The 23,127-nt window shown below is 40.6% G+C and overlaps 1 protein-coding gene across 3 annotated transcripts in view; it reads right to left on the bottom strand.

Moving 5' to 3' along the window:
- Positions 1-23,127, bottom strand: part of RAB6A (RAB6A, member RAS oncogene family) — a 64,265-nt gene that overhangs the window by 11,431 nt on the left and 29,707 nt on the right. Inside the window, exons 2-7 of one of the 3 annotated variants that reach the window (XM_052813071.1) lie at positions 14,335-14,393; positions 9,393-9,446; positions 7,902-8,018; positions 7,741-7,846; positions 5,727-5,838; positions 4,442-4,535 (exon numbers count right to left, since the gene is read on the bottom strand). In XM_052813071.1, coding sequence (XP_052669031.1) covers positions 4,442-4,535; positions 5,727-5,838; positions 7,741-7,846; positions 7,902-8,018; positions 9,393-9,446; positions 14,335-14,393 — 542 coding nt within the window. The remainder of the gene's footprint in view (positions 1-4,441; positions 4,536-5,726; positions 5,839-7,740; positions 7,847-7,901; positions 8,019-9,392; positions 9,447-14,334; positions 14,394-23,127) is intronic. The other 2 variants (XM_052813070.1, XM_052813069.1) reach the window with 2 other exon arrangements.

The following is a 23,127-nucleotide window of genomic DNA, read 5'->3' as shown; positions in this document are numbered from 1 at the left end:
CATCCACTCGTTTTTCCTTTAACACCCACTCCCCAAAGCCAGAAAGAACAATAAGCGTATAGTACCCTGGTGACTGGAGACAGCTCTACGCTAACAGATCCAACAGCACACAGCAGCTGTATGTTACAATCTAGTTTGACAGTGTGCAACTAGAAGAGATGAAGCTTGCCCCAGCAGCTCATCAGATCAGTCTTCGGGGAAAAGAAATGCCAGAGAAGTCATAAAAAGAAAGTCTGCCGTGTCCAAGTTTCAGCCAGCATGTACAGAGGCTGCAAATCCTCTGTACTTTCTCTGCAGTGGCTACATGGATGATCCACCCCTAAGGCTCTAAACCAAGCCACAGGTTACTCACTTCCACCTCAGCCCCCAGTACTGCGTTAGCTGAGGTGCCGTCTTCTGAGCTGTCCCCTTTCATGCCACAGGGGAATGACAAAAAAAGCCTGTCAGCGGTACACTCCCCTCTATTTCTTTGTTGGTAGAAGACCCTGGCATTGAAATACATGCTGTTTGAAGTATGGTGCAACTCACCTTCTAGAGTCACACTATAAAGCCAGGCACTCTGGATCTGTAGGATAGCTGCAGCGAGCACAGAGCTGAAGACAGTGCCCCTTCCTCTTATCCGTGCTGCCTTCCAGTAGCAAAGGATGAGCAAGAAGCTAAAATTAGCACACAAGGTCAAAAGTACCCTGGCTTCCCACGGACGGCTAGCAAACAAGTGACACAGCTGAGGAGGTGAAAAAGTCTTAGCCATTACCCTCCTCAAGCAGGACAAGAAATTAAGCTTCTTCTGTATCCTTAATGGGGCAAACACTGCTTCTGAAACCTTGTGGACAGCATCCTTGGAGAACCCTAGTGCTTGGGCCAACACAAAGAGCACTAAGGTTCACCACCTATGAGATAACATTATTCTTCAACATCTGACTAAAACTAGAATGAGGTTGGTGTACTGGCTAGTGCCCCACAGCATCTCCCGAGCTGCCCAAATGGCTGCCTCTGCGTCTGCTAACCCTGCCTGGCAGTCAGATCCAGGGCAGTGAGGGCTGCAAGTCATGTCTCCAGGACTCACCTGCACACAAGTTACACTGGAATTCACATCTCTGACCTGAAAGAAAGGATGGAAAGAAAGCAAGGAAGCTATGGTGGGCCAAACACGAGGATTTAGTAAAAACAGAGCTCACTCTGGAATTGGTAAAATCAAGGTGCCTACATCCAACACCACGCAGAAATCAAAACCTTAATGAGAAGGGGATGGAAATGCCAAGAAGTCAACAATAGAGGACTGAGGGTTCAACTTCATCCCAAGTCTCTTTCTGCATTAGCTTGTGCCATTCCCTACCTTTAACCCAAGGCACAGGATTCAGTTCCAGGAGACAGATTTTGTGCTGGGAAAAGAGGACATCGGGGAAACAACAGTGTTTTGTCAGCTTTTCTGGACTGTCCAGACAGGCTGCCAAGTGAAGTACTGACAACCTGTGAAGTTTTAATAGTGGCAGGCAAGAGTTTTGTGTGGAAGGAAAAAACCCAACACAACAACAAAACAAAAACGCCACACACCAAAACAGTTCATATTCCCTAATCTACATATTTCAGTCATACGCAGTATCAAAGCCGCATGGTAATTGCTAAATCTGAACCTACACCCTAGTGGACAAACCAATGACTCATCAACTAGTCTAAGATTCACCTTTACATTAATATTTAATATCCAGCACTAAGTGGTCTTAATTTTTATATAAACATGTTTCATTATATGTAGTCAAAATATGGACTTTGTATCTAAAATAATTTGACACTTGAATTAAAAATCCTGTATGAAAATAACTTGGACAGCAATTGCTCTGCAGAATCAGAATATATTATGGATAGAAGTTATCAGTTATGGGAAGGTCAAATTTGCATTCAGCTTATTAAAGAAAGATTTTATACAGGTTATGAGAAAAGTATCCATTCTGCAGTTGTACCCATATGCTTTCCCATTTCATTGGGGAAGAATTTATTGACAAGTTAGTAAAATAAATTCATACCATTCAATAGAGAAGCTAGAAGGAAACGGAGATCTAGATAACTAGTGGTATTAAAAGTCTTATCCTTTGAGAATCGTTTCAATAACTAGTTACAAAACTAATAAAAAAATGAGGGTTTCAAATATATAGAATAGTTTTGAAGCTCCTGAAAATCCCAGTCCACACCTGCAACACAAGGATCAAAACTCAGAAGAAAAATCCATTTCTATTTCTTTTTGAAAAACCACTTGTATCTTTTGTTTTGAAATTTTACACAGAGAACGAAGTCACTTAAAATCTGTCTTCTTGTCCCATTCTGACAAGACCTCACACTACATGAAGTACCCACTCGGATTATGATGCAGTGATATGTAACAGCCCCAAGAAGTTTTTTAGATACTACTGTTTATTGATGTTAGTGAAGAACAAGAATTATGTCTCAGAACATCAAATCTTCCATTTAATACAGAGGGAACTAGCCCCCAGGTTCCCACAACCACTTTTTTTTTTCTGGAGCTGAATTACCAAGCCTATTTTCTCACAGTAGTAGTCTTACAGCATGTAACCTGGCAATTAAAATCAGAGGCATAATTTGTCTAGACCTCCGTTATGCAACTAAGAATTTTCTCTAGAGTGTGTGCAAGTGAGGCTACAGCTATAGAAATGGCTCTGTGCTCTGACAATCTCATTACTACAATCCCTTAACGGCTTCAGCATAAAATACAAAAAGGCAAAGTTTGTTCCTTCATAATGTATTAAACGGAGCGACCATCCTTCACGATGAAGGCTGTGGTAGCTTTACAAAGCACATGTTTTATTAAACAACAGCATCTTATGCCAAAACAGACTACAGGCATACCAGACAAGATTTTCCTACTTACATCTCAAATCGCCAGGGCTCCAACTGGCCCTGAAAGCCACAAGCTACCTTATAGGCTTGGACACAGACTTCTGGAAACGTGTCAGCTGCACAGCAACTCCCTCAAGGAAAGAGGGACTAGAGCTTCATCATCATCATTCCTCTCAGCGAGGCAACTGCTCTCAAGTGCACACCCCCTAGTCTAAGTAAAGATTAAGGATTCCAGCACAGAATCCAAGCCTTAATTACAAGCCAGCCCCTCTGTTGTGGCAGGATAATTGGTGGACCCTGGAACTGAACACTTTCATGCTTGCTAATGCACTGAAACACAGTGCTAAGTTAACACATCTAATTATTCCATTATATAGGGAATAATTTTGCTACTAATATACAAAGTCAAGGGACATTTTAATAACAGACTGTTTAGTCCTGTCTATAACGTACAAAGTAATTTATAACCCTGTTTTAGCAACTCCTGATACAATTCTGCATACAAACCATTTGCATACAAACTGCATACAAACCATTTGTGTAACTACATATATAAAATATACATGTGATTATATACATACACGTATGTGTGTGCATGCGTTTGCTCTGTGGAGACACCCAAGAATGAATGTCTTCTACATCTTGCACTACTGCATTTCCTCCTACCACAAGACCAGCTGCCAAATGCTTTAGCAGTCACGACTCCGTATGAGAAATCGCTAGATCAATGAAAAAGCAGTATCCCATTATGCACTGAGTCAGTAAGGATGTCTCTATTCATGATCTGCTAGTAAGCATATTTGCTTACATAACTAACAAGCTCAACAAAATTTCTTTCATGTAAACACCAGATCAGTTCCACAGCGTTTACTACTTTCACCAGTTCACTGTTTGCCAAGTGATTTATCTTCATTAACACAAGTGCTAAAACTTCATCTAGCAGGTCAGAATTTAAAGAGCTGCAGCTCATCTCACAACATAAAACCTAATTTCGTTGCAGTTACATCAGCTCTGAAGACATTTCGCTGCTTTCCGCAATTCAAAAGCAACTCGTCATCTAACAGAAATAAATAGCTTCGGCCGTCCAAGAACATTTGCTCACACTTTCAGTGCCTTCCAACAGAGTGGGAACACCAGTTTACAATGTCTCACTGTACAGTGGAAGCATTTTAAGCCATCGCATTCCTCCTTGACTGGTTTGCCTGCATTCTTTCACTGAATAGATACCAGAAACAGTCCTTGGACCTGTGTTTCCTCAACTTTTTGGCTCATGCCTTAATCCCTTCAATCTAAACACCAAATCTGGATTATCAAAAATCCAGGAAGATATGATTCCGTACCCACAACGCTTCTGTAACTCCTTTTTTCTAAGGGGAAAGAAGTTCCAAGTCATTTGCTGCAAAGTCAGGGATCCTTCTGAACCTCAGTCAAAAATTCAACTCTGAGACGTTGCTCGTTATGTATGGACTACAAATGTCCCTCTGACACCCTTTGCAAAGGCTTCCCAATGTCTAGGGAAGTCCTATTTCCACAACTGGGCATTAACAGAAGTAGTGTAGGCTGCAACCAGTCCTGAGACATTACTCACCTGTTTTACATTGTATCCTGCTTTTGCACTAGTTTCAATGAACATTACATTCAGCTCTTTGGCTTTTCTTTCTCCTTCCTCAATGGACACTTGTCTGGGAAAGATAACACAGAATTAGGAAAAAAAACCCAAACAGACAAACACCTTGAAAATTAAGATTTTCATCTTCAGCCCAAGGGGATGACTGCTTCATTAACAGTTCTGAAAACATTTAACTTTTTTTCTCCTGCATACAGATGCCACATACTGAGCACAGCTGTAGACAAGGATCATCATTTCATTGTATCAGATGGACTTCTATGGCACACTTGGCTCCCAAAGTAGAACTCAGCTTTCCAGTGGAACAGCTAAGTGGGCCAACTAGACTTCTCCAAATCCCTGTCCAGGAAGCTATGCTTTTATGTCTGAACAATTAGCAATCAACAGATTTTAATACCCCAGTAACAACTGTCAACTTGCAGCCTACCAAACTATTTTAATAAAGGACCAAGCGTAACTACCTCATATCAAATGAATTTTGTCCTGTTTTCCCCTGGCTAGGTGTGCCACCCATTAAGCAGTCTGCTACAGCAAAAACTGGGGGAAACTTTGGTTCAAGAACTGCCAAACAAAAATCATGAGGTGTATGAGGGGCACATGTGTGCATAAGGAATTCTTAATAGGCTGTTATAAATCTGAAATAAGGGTCACAAGTGAATCTATTCTGAAGTAATAGGGATTTCATTCAAATCCAGAATACTTCCCTCTCATGCTTTTGTTCTACCTTTGTGACTTTTTACTCATTTGTGCTAAGAATATCATAAACCCAGAATAAGCAGAGTACACAATGCAGCAAAAGCTGAAGATGCACAACTTCTAATAAAAATATTTAAGTTTGCCAACTTACAAAAACCCCTGAAGAGTTTTAAAAGGGAGGATTACTTGCACCTTTCATATATATCTGAGCAAATCTATTAAGCATGAATATTTGTAATGACTTTAGCTTATTCATTCACTGATGGAGATTGTAGTTAACACTCCATTCTCTCCTGACATCCGAACAAGTTGGTGACAGTTTCTCAACTCATTCACAGCATCGTGCTGGAAACTTGTGCTTATCCAAATGAAAGAAGTTTTAAAATTGAGATTTCTCTAGTCACAGCCATCTCCAGCATAGTTAAAACAAGCTTGAGCAGTTTGTGGGGGAAAAAAAAAACCACACAAGTGTCCTTTTTATAATAGTTGTCTAGGAGAAAACAGCAGCAGATTAAGAAAAACATTTGAAAGATGAGTTACTCCTCCATACCTCTTATCTGCTAGATCTGTTTTATTTCCCACCAGCATAATGATGACATCACTGCCCCTTTCCGTTCTGACATCATCAATCCATTTTGTTGTTTGCTGGAACGAGTTTACATCTAACAGAGAACAGTGGAGAGGATTATCATTGCAGGTATTCTTCACTGATCACTAGTAAATACACCTGTAAGCCTCAAATAAAAGCTTCATATTCTCTAGAATTGGCATAATAGGGTGATGAAGAATCAGCAAGTGAAACCCTAAGTCTCCCACACTGAAGCATATGAAAACTTTGGCATTAATTTCAAATGGGCTACTACTTCATTACAGGTGAATTCAAAGCCAGGAAGTGAACTGAGTTGATCTATAATTTGGTTTTGACAGCATCTAAAATGAGAAGTCTGATCACTGTGTTTTAGACCAGTTCCCTCTTTTTTTAGTTCAACATAAAATATTTTAGATAGGGAATGGGGATTAATGTGCATTCTATACTATGGGGACATTGCATTCTATACTGCTCATGACTCGTGCATCTACAGCAAGAGGTTCCTACAGTTTCACTGCTTCTCAAAAGTACTTAATACCAGCTACACATTTTGTACAGCTTAATCACTTTTTACTTGCTAGGTTCAGGATTTTCTCTAGGAAATATCAGGGTTATACAACATACTAGCAACTCCTGTATTGTTGAACAGCGAGTTCGAAATAGTTTCCAAATCATTTGCATAGAACCAGAAATACAAATCTAACCTATCCACAGACGCTTTTTCTTAATAATATGCCCTTAAAAGCTGCAAGATAAGAATTTTAGGAAGCTATCCTGATCTAATGAGACAGTATGTTGTTTGAAAAGTTGCATCCTCTAAGGAAAAATGAGTTGTGTAGAAGCTGCCATGGAGCTCAGCATTTGCCAGTTAGCTACACAAAGAGCATGACTTGCTAAAGTAGTACTTAAAAAAGGGGAGGCTCTGCAGCAGTTCTTGACAAGTATTGATTTTTTTTAATGGCTTCTACTGCATAGTAATATATTGTATGCTAGACAGTCAAGACTTGATCACTTGCCAGCAACTTAATTCTTCTCTTTACTACTTGGTAATATTGAATTTGCTAGGTCAGTAAAAAAATTTCAAAGTTCACAGCTAACCTGTAATTTTAGCTCAAATGAAAGTGCTATTTTTAACAATTAAAGCTTTTATAGGTAAAGCCCGTGTTCCTGCTGTAATCTTCTAGTATTTATAAATCAAAGGATGAGCACTTCTGCATTTGTATAGAATTAGGCCATTGCTCTCGGTCAATTCCGGTTTAGAACTGAAAGTGTCTGAAGGTTTAGTTCTCCTAAAACAAAACTTCTGTTCTTTGTAAATACAGAAAGCTAGTAAGTTAGGGGTCTCTGGACTGAGGGGAGGGAGAGAAGGAGAAAGGTTGAAAAGGCACTAATATTTTAGTTCACAAAAATGTACATACCTTAGTAAGAAATGAAAAAGCAATTGTTAAAGGATAAGGGCTTAGTGGTAAGTTTTACATATTGCAAAATGTGAAAGTGACTGATTCAAATGAAAATGTGATGTTAATGCATTTCCCCCCCAGCCCATGCCCAGAATTTTTTTTGGGGGGGGAGGGTAAATGGAGTGAAGCAAGCTACAGCTATCAGTGCAAAATCTCTAATTTAAGAATTCAGATATCTATGAACATGATTCAGGTGTTTGAGACCAAAAGTCATAGGTGATATTATGATCAAAAAGCAGATGAAAAAGGGTAAAGTGCAACAAGACCAGCCAGGACTCAAGGCTTCAGGAGAATGTGATAGGAAAGGGTTACAAAATGATGTCATTTGTAAGACAGTTTATACATTACAACAGCAGCACCCAGGTGGCTAGCTTAAAACTTGACTACAATAAAAGAAAACATTTTTTTTTCATGCCAGAATGAAGAACAAGCAGATGACTGTGATAGGACATGCAAAGCTAGGCTAAAGGATGAAAGGGGCAGAGTATTAGAAATGCAGAATTCCCCCCACTCACTTGTGATATCATAAACAACAACTGCAACAGTGGAGTCACGAATGTAGCTAGGAATCAAGCTCCTGAACCGTTCTTGACCTGCTGTGTCCCATAATTGCAACCGTACCTAACAAAATCAGTCAAACAAGCAAGAAAAATAAGAAAAAGGTCAAACCCAGTGCAATATACCTACTTGTGATATCGTAAACTACTACAGCAGCAGCAGAGTCACGGATGTAACTGGGAATGAGGCTACGGAAACGTTCCTGACCCGCAGTATCCCACAGCTGCAACCTGATCTGTGGGTGGGAGAAAATTAAAAAAGCCAAACTGCCACTAAAAATAAAAGAGTAAATAAATTTTACTTTTTGAAAAAAGCTAAATAAAAATTATAAGCTCATGCAGGAGATGACTGGGGACTGGGAGCAGCAGCATACTGTCTCCTTTACAGCAATCTCTCCCAAGCGCTAGCAGTAGCCAAACTGGTATGTGTGCACCTATCTCGGCTTTCCACTGTCTCTGCTTTTTAAAAAATGCTTCCCTTCCAAAAGGGGAGAAATAGAATTGCTCAGCTTTCAAACTGAGAGGACCAACAAGAAAACTAAGGCAAATGTTCACCTGCAGCTCTGCCTACACAAGATTTTCATGCTCTGCTGCTATCCTTCCTTAGGACTCAAGCATGTAACCTCCAGCATCCTGGAGGATGGTTGCTGGTGGAAGAATCAGACCACACACCATACTTCTCAAGGAAGAGCCTTCAGCGGCTGGCTGTCAAAGTACTGGAAAAGCTACTAATGTGAATTTTTCAAGGAGGATAAAATGCTAGTTATTACTCTATATTTAAGCCTTAGCCACACTGCAAAGTAACATGCACACAAATGAGGCTGAATGTCTCTTACCATCAAGGTTCTGAAAAAAAGGCAAGATATACTAAAAGCAACATGTATGGCAAGATGTGCAAGGGCCAGTTTTGATATGGAAAGAACATCTCATCACTCAAGCACTTTCAATGCAATCACATTTACTGTGGGTTTATACAATACCATAAGCTTATGCAGCACTGCAGAATTTGCTTCTGCAAATAGCTCAATGGCTGAATTTCTTAATTAAGAATCTGAGCTCATTTTAAACCACAGGCTTGCTCCACAGAGGAGTGATTTCATTTCAGGAACTAGAACTGCACCAAGCTAAGGAACAAGTATTATTCCTGGATTACTATTGAAGGCAACCTTCTTTTTAAACAAGTAATATTAAGCATATCGAGCTAGCTATTAACTGGCAAGATTTGGCAATTTATATTTTATCTTTCCGTCTTGTGACATCAAAAATTGAAGGCGTTAAACACGGTCCCCTTCTCCAAATTCCCACCATTATGCACCCCTCAAACTATCCGTATCATCTCTTTCTTCAAATAGGATGACACTATAGCACCTTCTCCCGCTTGCAAAATGGCACTCATGAGCCCTCCACAGATGAACCAAATGGTGATTTCCCGTTTCCCCAAACAGACAAGGGAGCTGTCTCCACAGCCCTTGTCAGTCTGGAAGCAGCTGGTAGATGAAGGCTCAGTCTCTACTTTCAAGTGATCTCAGAACTGTGGGCTGCACAATTACAACAGATGCTGATCCTCATTCCTACTGTACATGGAGAAGTGCAACAAAAATCTTACTCACTGTTCGATCCTCCAAATACATGGTTTTCGATAAGAAGTCAATGCCAATTGTTGCCTGTAAAAAAATGAAAAAACCAACACCTCTTAAACAAAACATCAGAACAACTGTAGTGATTTTCAGGGGAGCAAGCATTACTGCCAGATCAGAATTCAGCACCTGTAGCACATCTGCAAGAAAAATATGCTGGTTTTCTTACTTTCAACATATAGCTTTACCTATGAATAAGATTCAATAAGCAGTTTCCTTAATATCCATAACCAGAACAATATCTTAAAGCACAAAAAGTTGTTAACCTTAACTTCAGTTTATGCATATTGACAGTTTAATTCATACAGTCATACGGGTATCAGCAAGGATTTTTACGCATATGATCTAAGTTAGTGTCCATCAGCTGAACGAGGATATCTGGGCACACTGTATTCTTCCTGACTGCCAAGTATCTTAACATATCTTAACTTTAAGCCTTTTTCATTAAGGCTAAGGTGGACATCTTCACATCTGCTGTAACACAAGGGCACATGCACACACACGGCCCCCAACAATTACTAAAGCTCAGTTAATACTAAAGCTCACTGCAGCATACCTGCATCCAAGTTTCTAGACACTAGTGGGAGCTTTGTGTAGAACATCCTTGCATCTGTTTAAGAGAAAGAGCAAAGCACTACTACGCGCTATCAAGAGCTGCTTCTTAAACACATGATCTTCACCCTGTTTTTCAAGGCTGCACAGTGAGGGTGAATCCAAGCTCTAGGAGTTTGTTTGCTGCAGGGATACAACCAAACTGACCTGTTGGGGCTATAAGGCTGCCCTGGCTTCAGCAGGATGCTGAGCACCTCGAGCAGCTGCCCTGCTCAGCAACATCAATAGAGCCTGAAAAACGTTCCAAATCAATTTAAAAAGAAAAAAAGAGAAAAAAACCCTCAACAGGTAAGAGGTCAGTCACTCAGCTAAGGCAAAAAGGCTTGATACAACCTCTTCCCTGCTCTCCCCACACTGAAGCAGGTATTTCTAATGCAGAGTCTATTTTACTGTATATGCTCCATATTGTTAGACTGCTATTATGCCCTCTCTATATAACCCTATAATTAATTCCTTGTATTCTGTCAGTTATTTTACGTGGTAGGAATAAAGAATAGAGCCAGCCAGCCCGCTTGCAAGCAATATAGAAAAAACAGCTGCAAATGAATTAAAAGAGCAGAACTGAACAATTCAAACTGAATTCCTATTTGCAACTAAATAGAACACACCAGAAAACAAACTTTCCTGGCTGGATCAGGACAGCAAATTTGCAGCACCAGAGATGCATACAGGAAAAATAAATAATGGTGGATCCCAAGACAGCTACCCAGTGATTTTTCACCTGTCATCAAGAACTGTGACATTGCTAGTTCAGAGAGATGATACTGAAACTGCAAGGCGGATATGAGAAGCCACAAAAGACTAATGCAACAACATGCTTTCCTTCTGCTTTTATTTTCCATTGTTTTGGTAGAGGGTACTCCTCAGAAGATTGCCTCAAAGATGCTTCTATTTCTCCTCGTGTCTATCTGATTTTTCTTTACAGAAGAAAAGCTACAAAACCCCTAAGATCTTACACCATATATACAAGTCAAGATCCCATTCTGGCTGACAAACTGCTGGAGACTCAGATTTTCTCTGCTCTCAGTAGGAGCTGGCACATCAGCTGCAAAGCCTGAAACCTGCCTCAGCTTGTACTTCATGCCATCCCTCCCACACAGCTGTACAGCAGCAAGGCTCTGAAGCTCACTCGCTGCCGTAAGAAGTCTCTGTATGCCTGGTAGAAATCCAAGTGCCACACAGAAACGCATAGGGTCAGTGAGATACCTGTACTTGGACACTCACGGCACGGGAAATGCAACAGAGAGGCCAAGCACAAAACCTATTTTAGACCTGGGCGATGAAAATATTTGTGCTAATCACGTCGAAAAGAACATATGGCAGGTCTGTTACTTTCAAGCTGTAAAATGGCTCTTGACCTAAGCCCCCACAAGCTTTAAGTATTACAACAAGTAACTTACAGCCAAACGTATTTGTCTGCCTGTACTGTTCTGACCATATCATGATGATACAGAGAAGCAGCAGATGTCAAGGAGCGGATGCAGGCACTCTACATCCCACTTTTACTAAAATAGGTAACCTACAAAGAGGCATTTTGTCACAATTCTGACAGAAGGTGCAAAAAAACCTTGGGGGATCTTTACAGATGAGTTGTAAGGAAGAGCTGTGCAATGTATGAGTAGAGGAAAAGTCTGCTTACTGATGGGGAGAAATACATGGACATGAAACTAAACTAATTACTTTCATTAAGGTGGAGGCAGGTTTAACCCACTTGTGAAACGCTGTGCACCACATGGAACAAGCAGGACCTAGGCACGCTCTGAACATGCTGCGAGGTACTGTAAGTCCCAACTGCAAATTTAAAGAAGACAAGCAGCACAAAAAAAAGCTCGAGAGGGCCACACTACGAATGGGGCCATGTACGAGAACACTTTTTAATCCATCTGTCCTTGCAACACTACTGTCTAATAAGGAACTGTTGCTACCCTATTTTATAGACTATACTTGCTGACATAGAATTACCCAAGACTATGCAAGGAAGCCTGAGGCAAAGCAAGAACCTGAATTATCTTTCAAGTCACTGGCCAGCGTTTCAACTGAATGCTGTCCTCCCTCTCCCCTCCTCCAAGAGGCTGAAGCTAAAGGGAAGCGTGGCCTGTAATTCTCCTCTTGCACAACACACAGAGAATCATCCTGCTTGCCAACGTTGGTCTTTCATTATACATCCCATACGGTGCCACAAAACAAGGAAAACCTTTCCCAGCACGTCCATGGAGAGGAATCACTCCTGGCAAAATATACACCACCAATGGCACAATTTTACTTCAGGTGTTTAGGTTTCCTGGACACAGTACAGCGAGTTCTTGTTTGATTCACAAATGCCGCTGTCATGAAAACAGCTTATTAATAAGCTACGGGGGCAACAGCTGAATTCCTCTTATCTAGCAGCAAGAAAAAGAAAACTAATGCACAGCACAAATTTTATTAAATGGCAGCTTTCTATTTTTACCAACTGAGCACAAAAAAACCTTGTTCAAATGATAGGTTGTGGCAGCTTTCAGAAAACATGCATTCAAAATTTATCAGAAATGTCCACAATGAGCAAATCATCCATCAACTAACCTACAGCTACAGTTAACCACGTACATGGTTTGATATGCATTATCATTCAAGTAACTTGGCTTTGAGAGGTGTCTATATAACCCTGGGCACCAAGAAATTTATTTTCTGGTTTGACACTAACATGTAGTGTGATTTTGGCCAAATTACTGGAGCTTTTATGACTCATTCTTTCTTCCAGCTATAGCAAAATAGGACATATCGCACTACCTCAGTCATGACTTCAGTAAAATAGAGGTCTTTGGATGAACGACACTGTACCAAGTACATTAACACCCAAACTAGGCACGCATCACTGATAGCTAAATTGAAGCCATCTTGTAAGCCCTTAAGATTTCTTACTGTTTTAAGTCCCACTCGTTCATTTTGCAATCATTTAGTATATTATGTCAGACCAGCTTCCCATGGAGACAACTATATTATCACAAAGCACGGAGGGTCAAACCTCTTCAAGAAAGAACTAGGACGCAAGCTCCGTAGAGAAAAGGAGCAGACCTGAAAGAAAAATACTGTGGGAAAAAAACAGATTAAATAAAAGAACTGCATTCACATGTCCATGTAATTACAGTGGGTAGAATTTGAAAGGATGTTTGCTCCCTTGGGAGCAATGATGTGTACTCTAGCCCTCCTACACCATAGAAGCTTTGCTTCTCCCATAGTTAAGTGAGAACTTGTATTTCATTCTACCCAACTTGCCTAGCAGCAGCAATGAGGAATTACTGAAGAGGCAGGAAGGAAATCATTAAGGGGTAAAGAGATTTAAACGAGATACTTGGATAGACACTAAGTAACAGAAGAGTCACAGCATTTTTCTTATTTTTTTTCCCATTACCTCCTCCTCCCACCCCCCTAAAAAACCCTTCACATTCATCAGGGAACAGATTTTTCTCAGCTTAGTGTATTCAGAACATCACCAACTGTAACCAAGTCATGAAACATGTTCTGCTTGGAAAAGACACACTTTATGAAACTAAAGTACTTCTATAGCTTGCCACCTTTTCAAGCTCATCCTAAATTCTGGGAGTGAGCAACAATGATTGTTCTCCTAGAGTTTAGAAAAATTAGCTTGCATCAACTTGAACTGACTTGTCATCAAACACAAAGCAGTGAGGGGGCTGCAGGGCCGATTGGAATAAAAGATAACCACTGCTTCAGCCCCAACCTTGCCAACCCAATCTTGTTTAAATAACAAATAAGCAAGCATAAATAAGCAGTCACAGGATGGGGACATGCATAACAACCAATTTTGTGGGTTTTGTTCCAGCAGACAGCATAAAATAGTGTCCTAAAGCACACCCAGTCTTAGAATCCACTGCTTTCTGCTCCACAATTCCTTGTTCATCCCACTGCAGAACCTCTTGCAGCTCAGCTTGCTTCTTTTAAAAAGAGCCAGGTACCTGTTAAATTTTCCTCACGGAGGCATTAGATCCGTGATGGTCTGGTAGCAAATGGTGAAAAAAAACCCTGGTAGACTTAACAACTGCTATTACTTGAGTATACCTAAGAAGCCTATCCTTTCAAACCACAGCTCATCCTGCTGCAATTAGCAGATAAGCTACTCGAGCAGAATCCAACACCGACATGCCATTCTGAAAGGTTATTAAAATACAAAGCTTAGAGTTTACAGTTAAGAATTTGGTCAGTGTACCAACTCTTATCCACTGCAATCGAATGGATTCTTCCTGCAATGGAAGACACAGCAACAGAGGGGCCTTACAGAAGACAGTAATATGGATTAATTTACCTGGTAGGTGTTGTCAAAGCTGTCATACATGAACCTGGTGATCAAGGATGTCTTCCCCACTAAAAGAAGAAAAAAAACCACAGATTCAAGGAACAATTTCTGTGCAAGTTTTAAGCAAGTGATTTAAAAATGGTTTCAGGAGGAGTTTTACTCTGTGTCCAACAGATCCACACTGTGCAATTAAACTTCCTAGAAGCAAAAGAGCAGTTATTTGACTTTACAATTGCAAAGTCACTAGTAGGCACATTTTTTCTGAAAAAGGTTGGTTCATGCATCATTCCCGAGCATCAGTTTTACTCTTAAATATTTGTGATTTGAGACGAAAGTTTAAATAATTTGATAGTTGCGGTTTCTACCAAGTCGTTCAGAAATTTCAGTTGAACTAAACGAACAAATGTAATAGGTCTGACAACTCCTACAACAAATTATTATAAACAAGACAGCTCTTCTTGCTCATAAAACAAGGTAGCTATGTTGCTTTAAAATACATCTCGCTGTGCATCTCCTCAATGTCACACTCTCCATATTTGTCACACAAATGGCAGTCCCTGCTGTAGTATCACGGTAGCATAAGACAAGATTGAAGAGCATCATAGTTGAGAGGCTTGTTTACCATCTGCCCACAATGCCTGCAGTCCTTATCACTCCATTAACCTCACCCTTCCTCTGACAACATATTCACTATACCTTTTTGTATAAGCAGGTTCATATGCTGTTAAAAATGCCGTTATCCACCCCAGTGATGGCTGCAGCTCGTGACAGGTATATTCACTTGGCTATTCAGCATTAGGAAGTCAGTCGGCACTGCAATCAGAAGGCGGCACTGCAGGATGTGCAGGCACACCTGATAGTCACAGAGACACAGGCGAAGCCTTTTTCATGCAGGCATTTGTGATGCTGCAGCTCCTCTGTAACTGCAACTCAGCGTGGCCAGATTAAATCACAAACTATGTCAAACTATGTCAAGATCCTCATTTCATAACCGAGATCTACATAAACTGTGCGTATCGTAACATTCCAGCCAGGTAACAGACTACTTTGGAATCTCATTTTCCTTAAAAGACAAGTAACATGAGGTTCATTTTAAAACAACCATCGTCACAACAGTTACTTTCTCCTAAACTGGGACAAAGCCTAACTCATACTCAATGGACAACTTTTTCCTACTCCATGCCATCTTCACCTAGAGGAGACCAGCAAGATATGCAGGAACTGGAACATCTCAAACCTGCCTTATTTCAATATGTTTAAATACTCTTAATTGTAGGCAAATTATTTAGGAAAAAAACTGAAGTTACTCAAGAACACATCACCTCCCACTGTTTTCTTCTAACCTCCTTGCAGCTGGAATTTGCCATCTCCCACTGGCAGGGGAGAAGAGCTCTGTGACTTACGTTAGCCATCAAGCATTGCAGGTACACATAAAAGGCAGTTAGATGTGCACAAGCCAAAGCTTGTGTTCTTCAAATAAGCTTCCAGAGATGTTAGTTCTCTGCAAGGGTGACGATCAAGACAGCAGGGAAATTTACGCCAAGATTTTGGGGGTGGGGTTGTTGGGGGTTTGAGGTTTTTTTTCAGGGCACGGGCAAGTAGGGTTGTTTGTTGGGGTTTTTTTAAATCTTAGTATGAAACTTTCAACAAAATCTCCAGTGTCATACTTAAGCAACATTTTAATCCATCTGCAAACTTCAGTTAACTCTGTAAAAGTGCTAAACTAACAGGAATCCAGCCTTTGACAAAAAGATTTTCCCCAGTCAAAATTTGAATTCCTGTGTGAATTTTTAACATATTCTGCTTCATAGGCATAATCAGGTTTCGCACAAAATTAAAAAATTGCCTTTGCAAAGGTAGAGCAAACATGCCCTTTGGTGAGTAGGTTTTCAGAAGCAACACATCTCAGATGGGCAGGATTCCTGAATCCCTTATTCAAATTTGTCCCAGGACACCACAGATGTGTTGAACAGCAGCACAAACTGGTGCAGGACAAACAGCCATGGGCTGTGAGAGGAGGTCACTCCAGACCCAGCAACAGTGACAATCCTCGAGACAGCAGTGAGCAAATCCAATACCTTCTCACTGCAGCACACGCTATAAATCCCAGTAATGGGTCTGCAGCACCACGAACAAGCTGGCTTTTTCTCATGTGGCCACTGATGTAAACAGTTAAATTTAATTCTTCAGAGGTGCAAGGGGATGTAATCAAAGCCATGAAATAATTTGCTTTGGTAAGTCACAACCCCTGAAGAGCACTGAAGTCTTCTGGCGAGTCATTTCCCTTCCCACTATACACTGAGATGTCTTGGAGGGAGCCTGCCTAGAAACCATAAAATCTGAAAAGATTTTCTTTCATAGTCCTGGAGCTTCCCAACCCTACCTTCACTCATTTCACAAAAAGAGGGGAAAAATAAGGTGCCGCTTGGCTTGCTTATATTTAAATATCTGCTTCAACCAACATTTGGATAGAGTGTCTTAATGCACTTCAGTTCCAATATATTTCTTCTCCAAACAGACCAAGGTTTTCTTTACATAGTATGTCAACAGGCACCAGATCAAGTAAGTATTAATACCAACTGCTTACAATTTTAATTCCACCATAACTACTGAAGCATCACCATTTCTCCTTTAAAAAAAAAAAGGCTTGCTTTAAAAATCCTGGCAGAAGTAAAAGCCCACAATTCCCACTGTATCTATAATTAAAAGCCAGTGAATCTTCTCTTCAGAAATTCACAAGTTTAGATTATATAAACAGACACCTTGTCCAGAGGGTTACAAGCTTTAAATATTCCCTCTTTAAAAGAGCCACTCCTAATACCTAACGCCATCTCACCTCTCCCCAGCCTCCCCACACACACCACTCTGCCTGCCAATGGCAGAAACTATTCCCCAGCCCTACAAAAAATAGCCGGATGAATCACCTTAGGATTCATATACCATCTGTTGCACACTAAAGTGATGCGGATGCATATGCTGATTCTCCTGTGGAAGCCATGCTGCTATAAGCTCTGTTTCAGAGAGCTTCAATAGAGAATGAAAACACACAGAAATTAATCTATTGTCAATTACGTTGATCACATTTCTCCCATACGGAGGCACAGCACAGGCCCCTGGGCTAGTCATAGCTAAAGCACTGTCACACATGATTTTGTGAGTACACCGAGTACTTAAATGTGCTAACTGTATTTATGACAGACCTAACACAACAGTTGCAAACTAAATTCCCAGTAAGGATAATCCCTTACATAGGGAAACCTCATCATGCAGCTAGCACACCACAACCCGCAGAAAGAAAGAGCTGATCTCTTCCCCCTCCCTTGGCAGAGCAACAAGGAAGGGCCATTGAGCCATATTTCACCATTTCCTTTTGGAGCTGAGCCCCTGGGCTCTTGGATGAGTTTTCTTTTTACATCAGTTTTTATTCAGAATGGTCATAATGGAGTTTTAAGCCCCTGTGCATGACTTTAAAAATAAATAAAAATAATAGTAAAGAACATTGCCAAAAAAGAACCGATTTATTGACTGAGGATCTGCAGGAGAGTTTGAACCCCATTCTGTTACATATTTTCACTTGCTTTCTTTTGTCTTGCTGGCTGTACGTTTATCGAATTCACAGAAAGCATTAATTTGGGAGTGATTGCAAGCAAGTTAGAGGACAGAATCAGAATTCAAAATAATCTTGAAAAAAGCAGAAGTGAACTCAAGAGGAAAATGAAGCTCAGCAGGGAGAAGTAGCACAAGGTAATACACACAGACAAGAACAACTGGCTGCTTAAAACACAGATTGCAAACAAGTGGGTAAGCAATCTGGGGGTTATAACCAAAGGAAGCAGATAAGACAGTCAAGGCTTCAGCCTTGCTTCATTAAGCAGGGTTTTTTTAATCTAGTGGGTTAATTTAATCTCTTGGAAAAATTTCAACACAAAAATACGTCCAGGGCAGCATTAATCAGTAATGCAGTAGCATACAACATCCTTTAGGCCAAAACATTTCTGGTATGCTGCTGGGACAAAAGAAAAACAACATGTTAACATTATCCTTGGAGGAATAAAGGTGGGGGAGGAAATGCTGCAAATGGGGTTTTACTGCAGTGCACAGCTTTGGCTGGAGCAGCAAAGGGAGTTCTGCTGGACACAGAGACAGCTGCGTTACAGGAAACAAGGAAAAACCTCAAACAATTCAGGAGCTGAGAAGGAGCCTTTTCGCAAGAAAAAAGGCAGCTTGCATAGTTCACACAGAAGACCGAAAGGTGATGCACAGCAGAGAGGTACCTTACTGATAAGGAAATGTGGTCTCTAGCCTCTCTTCTCTTTGTAGATCAAGATCTAACAGCTAAAAGCCCAGTCCAAACAAAGTCCTACCAGAAAAGGCATGCAACTTTAAAAGTTAGGGTAATTAAACTCTGAAACAACCTATTCAGCTGGGCAGTGGATTCTCCTCCCTTCCTTGGCATGCAAAGTTGTCAGATGTCATCCCATCCTAGGAATTTACATGCAAGGCATCCGAGAATTTTTTGAACCAGAGGGAAGCTAAGAAAATAAGTGATTAACCAAAGAAACCATTTGCTCCAACACCGCACCTGAACGTCAATTTTGGAAACTCTTCTGTCATTAAGTGGCTGAACAACAGTAGCAGCATGGGTTTCATTAGACAAGTTTTCTGCTCCTTCAAGCTTTTGATCTAATGAAAACAAAGTCCACATTAACCAGCTCCTAATCACACAGCTGTGGCTCAGACACCATTGCTTAAGTGCAGATTATCAATGTATGCTTCTGGATGGAAAGGCAACCAGCTCCAACAGGAATTTTTAAGCTTGTATCTGACTTGCTCAGATGGTTTTCTTCAGCTATAGCAGCTCTGGAAGAATTTGGACCTGGAGATCACTGGTGGCTCCCATACTGAACTAGCTACTCGCTCTCCTAACCATCAAACCTGAACAGCACACATTAATACACGCTGCAGAGCCTGCCTGCTGTTTTTTTCTGGAAGGCTGGGGGAAGAGCAGAGAGAAGTATTTGCTGTACAAGGCAGTAAGTGGAAGCATTCATCCACATTAATTCCGATAAGCTGCAATGTTTTAATACGTTATGGGACAGGAAAAAGTAGGCTGTTCTGATATATAAAAATAGGAAACTCCTAAAAGGAATGGTGTGATCACTAGTTCAGCACAGAAACAAGTAGATGGCCAAATACTAATATCCTCCTAAATCAGCAACTGAATCAGTGGCAGCGAACAGCAAAGTATCCAAGACACATAATTGAGTTAAAAGACAGGAACTTGTGAAGTTCCTATCAGTGAAATTGCCATTAACTATGAGGGCCCAAATTCAAAGCCTTCAACAGCTAATTGAGTCAACCTGATCAATACTCTTTGTCTGGAAGCCTTGAGCCACTGCCTAGCACTTATTTCAGAAAGAGCATTCATCTGCAAGATGAAATCAATACGCTAATCTCATGGTTCCAGCAACTTTGATCTGACAGCAGTGGCTGGAGAAATTTCAAGGTCATTCATCTGAAGCCTTGTCCTGCTTCTGGGGCCTTGCGCGCTGGAGATTTGTGTGTCCAACACCAACCACCACTAATGACATTGATTAATGGTGGGTACCAACAACTCCTCCGCACCAGCGCGTGCAGAATACGTGCTACCAGCTACCGCTGGCAGCACGGCAAGCAGCACTCCATGCTCTGTGCTGTAACGAGTCAGTGGGGAGACTCGCACAAGAGCCAGGGATGGAAGAGACCCATTAGATAATACAAATCATCTCCCTGCCAGCACGGGATTAGAAGGTCATTTGTTGCCAGGCAGAGTCTGCAAAGGGCTCAGGCAACAGTCAAGAGTGACCTACAAAGGAGAAGTAATTGGGATTGTGCCACTTCTAGTGTATGATGTACGAGGACCAGGCCTTACATCCCCATTTCATTTTCTTAGGCATGCACTTGCCTCTTTTATACTAGAGATTTACATCTTGTCCAAGGATTCTTCCAGAAAAGTCACACTTAAATCTCCCAGTTCATACTAGTTGTTGTTTAGCACTTTCAAAGCATCAGCCATTAAAAAAAAAAAAAAAATCCAAGAAACATCTGCAAAGCAAAATAGTCTTAAAAATAATCAATCTATCCAGCCTTTTCATTGTAAAGCTAAAAAAATCCACTTGACCTCTCCCAGTTCTCAGAGGCAGACTTGGTTAACAGAGATTCAACTTGCTAAAAGCATAAGTTAAAGAGAGGAAGATGAAGAAAGGCTTCTCATCACACATACAGATAAATCACAGTGTAATCGCAAAATTTCACCTGCTCTTCGCAAGACTCCTTTAAGATTTGGTTGAAGGATAAATCCCAGTGACACTACAACTTTCTTTCACAGATAAGCTCACCTCAAAATCTTCACTGGAAGTATTTCCTTTACTGGACACACCACAGATTATCTAGCAGTAACTGAGGTGCTGACAAGGAACAGTATTTCTTACTGAGAAGTCAAACTCTGTTCTGCCCTCAACTCTCAAAGCAGATGACTCGATACCACCCAAGCAGTCCTGTTGAAAGTTACAGCTCCAAAACCTTTCGACTACCAGCCTCACATCAAGTTTCATGCTCAGATTTGCTGGTACTTCAGACCCAATGCTTAGAAGAGTTGCTGAAACTCAAAGATTTAATAATGCTCAGGATCAGAGAACTTGCTAGTCCAGATCCAGAAAAAACAATCCAAGGCAACAAGAGGAAAAAGCATATACTGAACAATATACTGAATTATGAATGCATGAAAACCATTTTTAGATTTTTTATTTTAAAAGAAGCCCCAAAAGGAGGATGCTTATATTTGACTTAAAATGATCTGTATAAGCCAGTAATCAAGAAGAATATTTTTAGGTATGTCAGTCTGAGCTCTTAAAACAGAAATGCTGTATTAAAGTGATTAAAGCAGCATCTTTAAAAAAAAATCCTCCTCTGCTCTTCACTGTCAAGCTATGGAAATTTCACCCGGTTCCCCCAAAGCAAGAAACAAAGCTCATTCATTATCCCAAAGACACTGGCAGAGCCAGCAGACTGCATTCACCTAACAAATTCTCAGTAAGATTAAGTTTATCCAGTCACAGCTGAGGAACTCTGAAGATAGCATAAAGTCTAGTCACAGAGAGCAGAGGTAAAAGGCAGAGCTGATGTGGTCTCGCCTCCTTGCTCTAATTAAAGAAGTTTTTACCCTGAAGTTGTTTTTTTTCCCCATTGATTCCACTTCTGCTCTATTGTCAAACGTCTTTTATTCTGCCATTTCTTTCCTGATGCAAGATGCCAGATGAGATCAGACCAAAGGACCATCTGAGCCAATTCTTTGCATCCCTAAGTCCCCCACAAATTAAAAAAAAATCGGGGGGGGGGGGGGGATCAGAAGAAAGCCTGCAAAGAACAAACCTTCTTGAAATACATCTATGGCCCCACCCTCTGTAAGTACCATTGTTTACAACTAAAATCATGGAGTCAGGTAAAAAAAAGTTATTTTTAATTAAAAAAAAGTATGGCTACAGTTGTTTTGGGTTTTTGTTGGGGTTTTGTTTTGGTTTTTTGTTTGTTTGGGGGGGGGGTGTTTGGGTTTTTTTAGAGCAAAGGGCAATATTAAATGCACATTTAACAGACATTTTGAAAGCACATTTTGGCTACACAGGATAAAGCTGGCTGAAGGATGCCCTCCCAGCCTGGTTGCTGAAATGGAACGGCTGCCCCCATTGATTCCAGGAAATAAGAACATTTTGTACTGTTAACACTACAAAAATTGTGCAAGTGGCTTTCGTACTACTTCAGTGGTTCTTGCATTATACCAAAGCAGCAATGGCTTCTTTATGTACAAACAAAATGGTTCAAATAGCCTCTTTTAAGATAATTTATTCCCAGCCTAGTTAAAGATCTAGGTTATAAATTATACTCTTGTCCTTTCAAACAGATTTGCTTCTTTAAGAAGGAATTTAAGATTCTGTTTAGGAAGTTAATGTAGAATGTCCAGAGAGTTACAGGGAAACAAAGACCCAGAAAAACAAGGAACAGTTTTATTTTAAATAATTTTAGTAATTCAAGAGATGTTCCATCATTTTCCACTTTAAATATATTTTATTTCACTCATCCCAGAGAACAGAGGCAACTCACCTTGATTTTAATTGATTGTATTTTTCATATTCATTTGGAATAGAACAAACAATGGACTATGCCTTGCAGCCTAGATCAAACACACAAAGATCAGTCAAAGGATATTAAAGTACCTACGGTGAATCCATCAACTTCAGATTGAGTGAAGCACAGGGAGCCTTGAGCAAGGAGCACACTCTGAATAGAAAGTCCATTTAATACACTTCGGCAGTTTTGTCACTTCTATTTTAGTTGCAACTTCTCTGACAAAGGAAATTTGCAGCTACATTGCTCTACACAGGAACTACAGGCCAGTGAAGATCTGCAGATAACTTGGCTGATGCAAAACATCAATATTTATATATTTCTTTGGCAGTTCAGTAGACATTTTGGTCCGTCATAAGGATACTTCTAAAATGCAAAAAAATAAGTCAAAGTCCTTCAAGAACTTAAAAGCAGGTTCTACAGGCTGCAGATGACTAAAGTCCACAAACCTCCACGCTCGGAGTCCCCTGCGCACAGCAAATGGTAGGCAGCAGCACAGGAAACCAAGTTGATTTGTGAACAACGGATCATCACACAGTGAAAAACAGCAGCAAAGGTGCTGCTGGCAGCAGCCAGCAGTTTCTACATGATTGTAGGGGGAAAGAAGGACAGACAACAGAGCAACCAATTCAGAAAGGGGTT

Source organism: Harpia harpyja, chromosome 17 (genome assembly GCF_026419915.1).
Source record: "Harpia harpyja isolate bHarHar1 chromosome 17, bHarHar1 primary haplotype, whole genome shotgun sequence".
NCBI lineage: Eukaryota > Metazoa > Chordata > Aves > Accipitriformes > Accipitridae > Harpia > Harpia harpyja.
The sequence above is the reverse complement of the archived record's forward strand: the minus strand, read 5'-3'. Positions and strand labels throughout refer to the sequence as shown.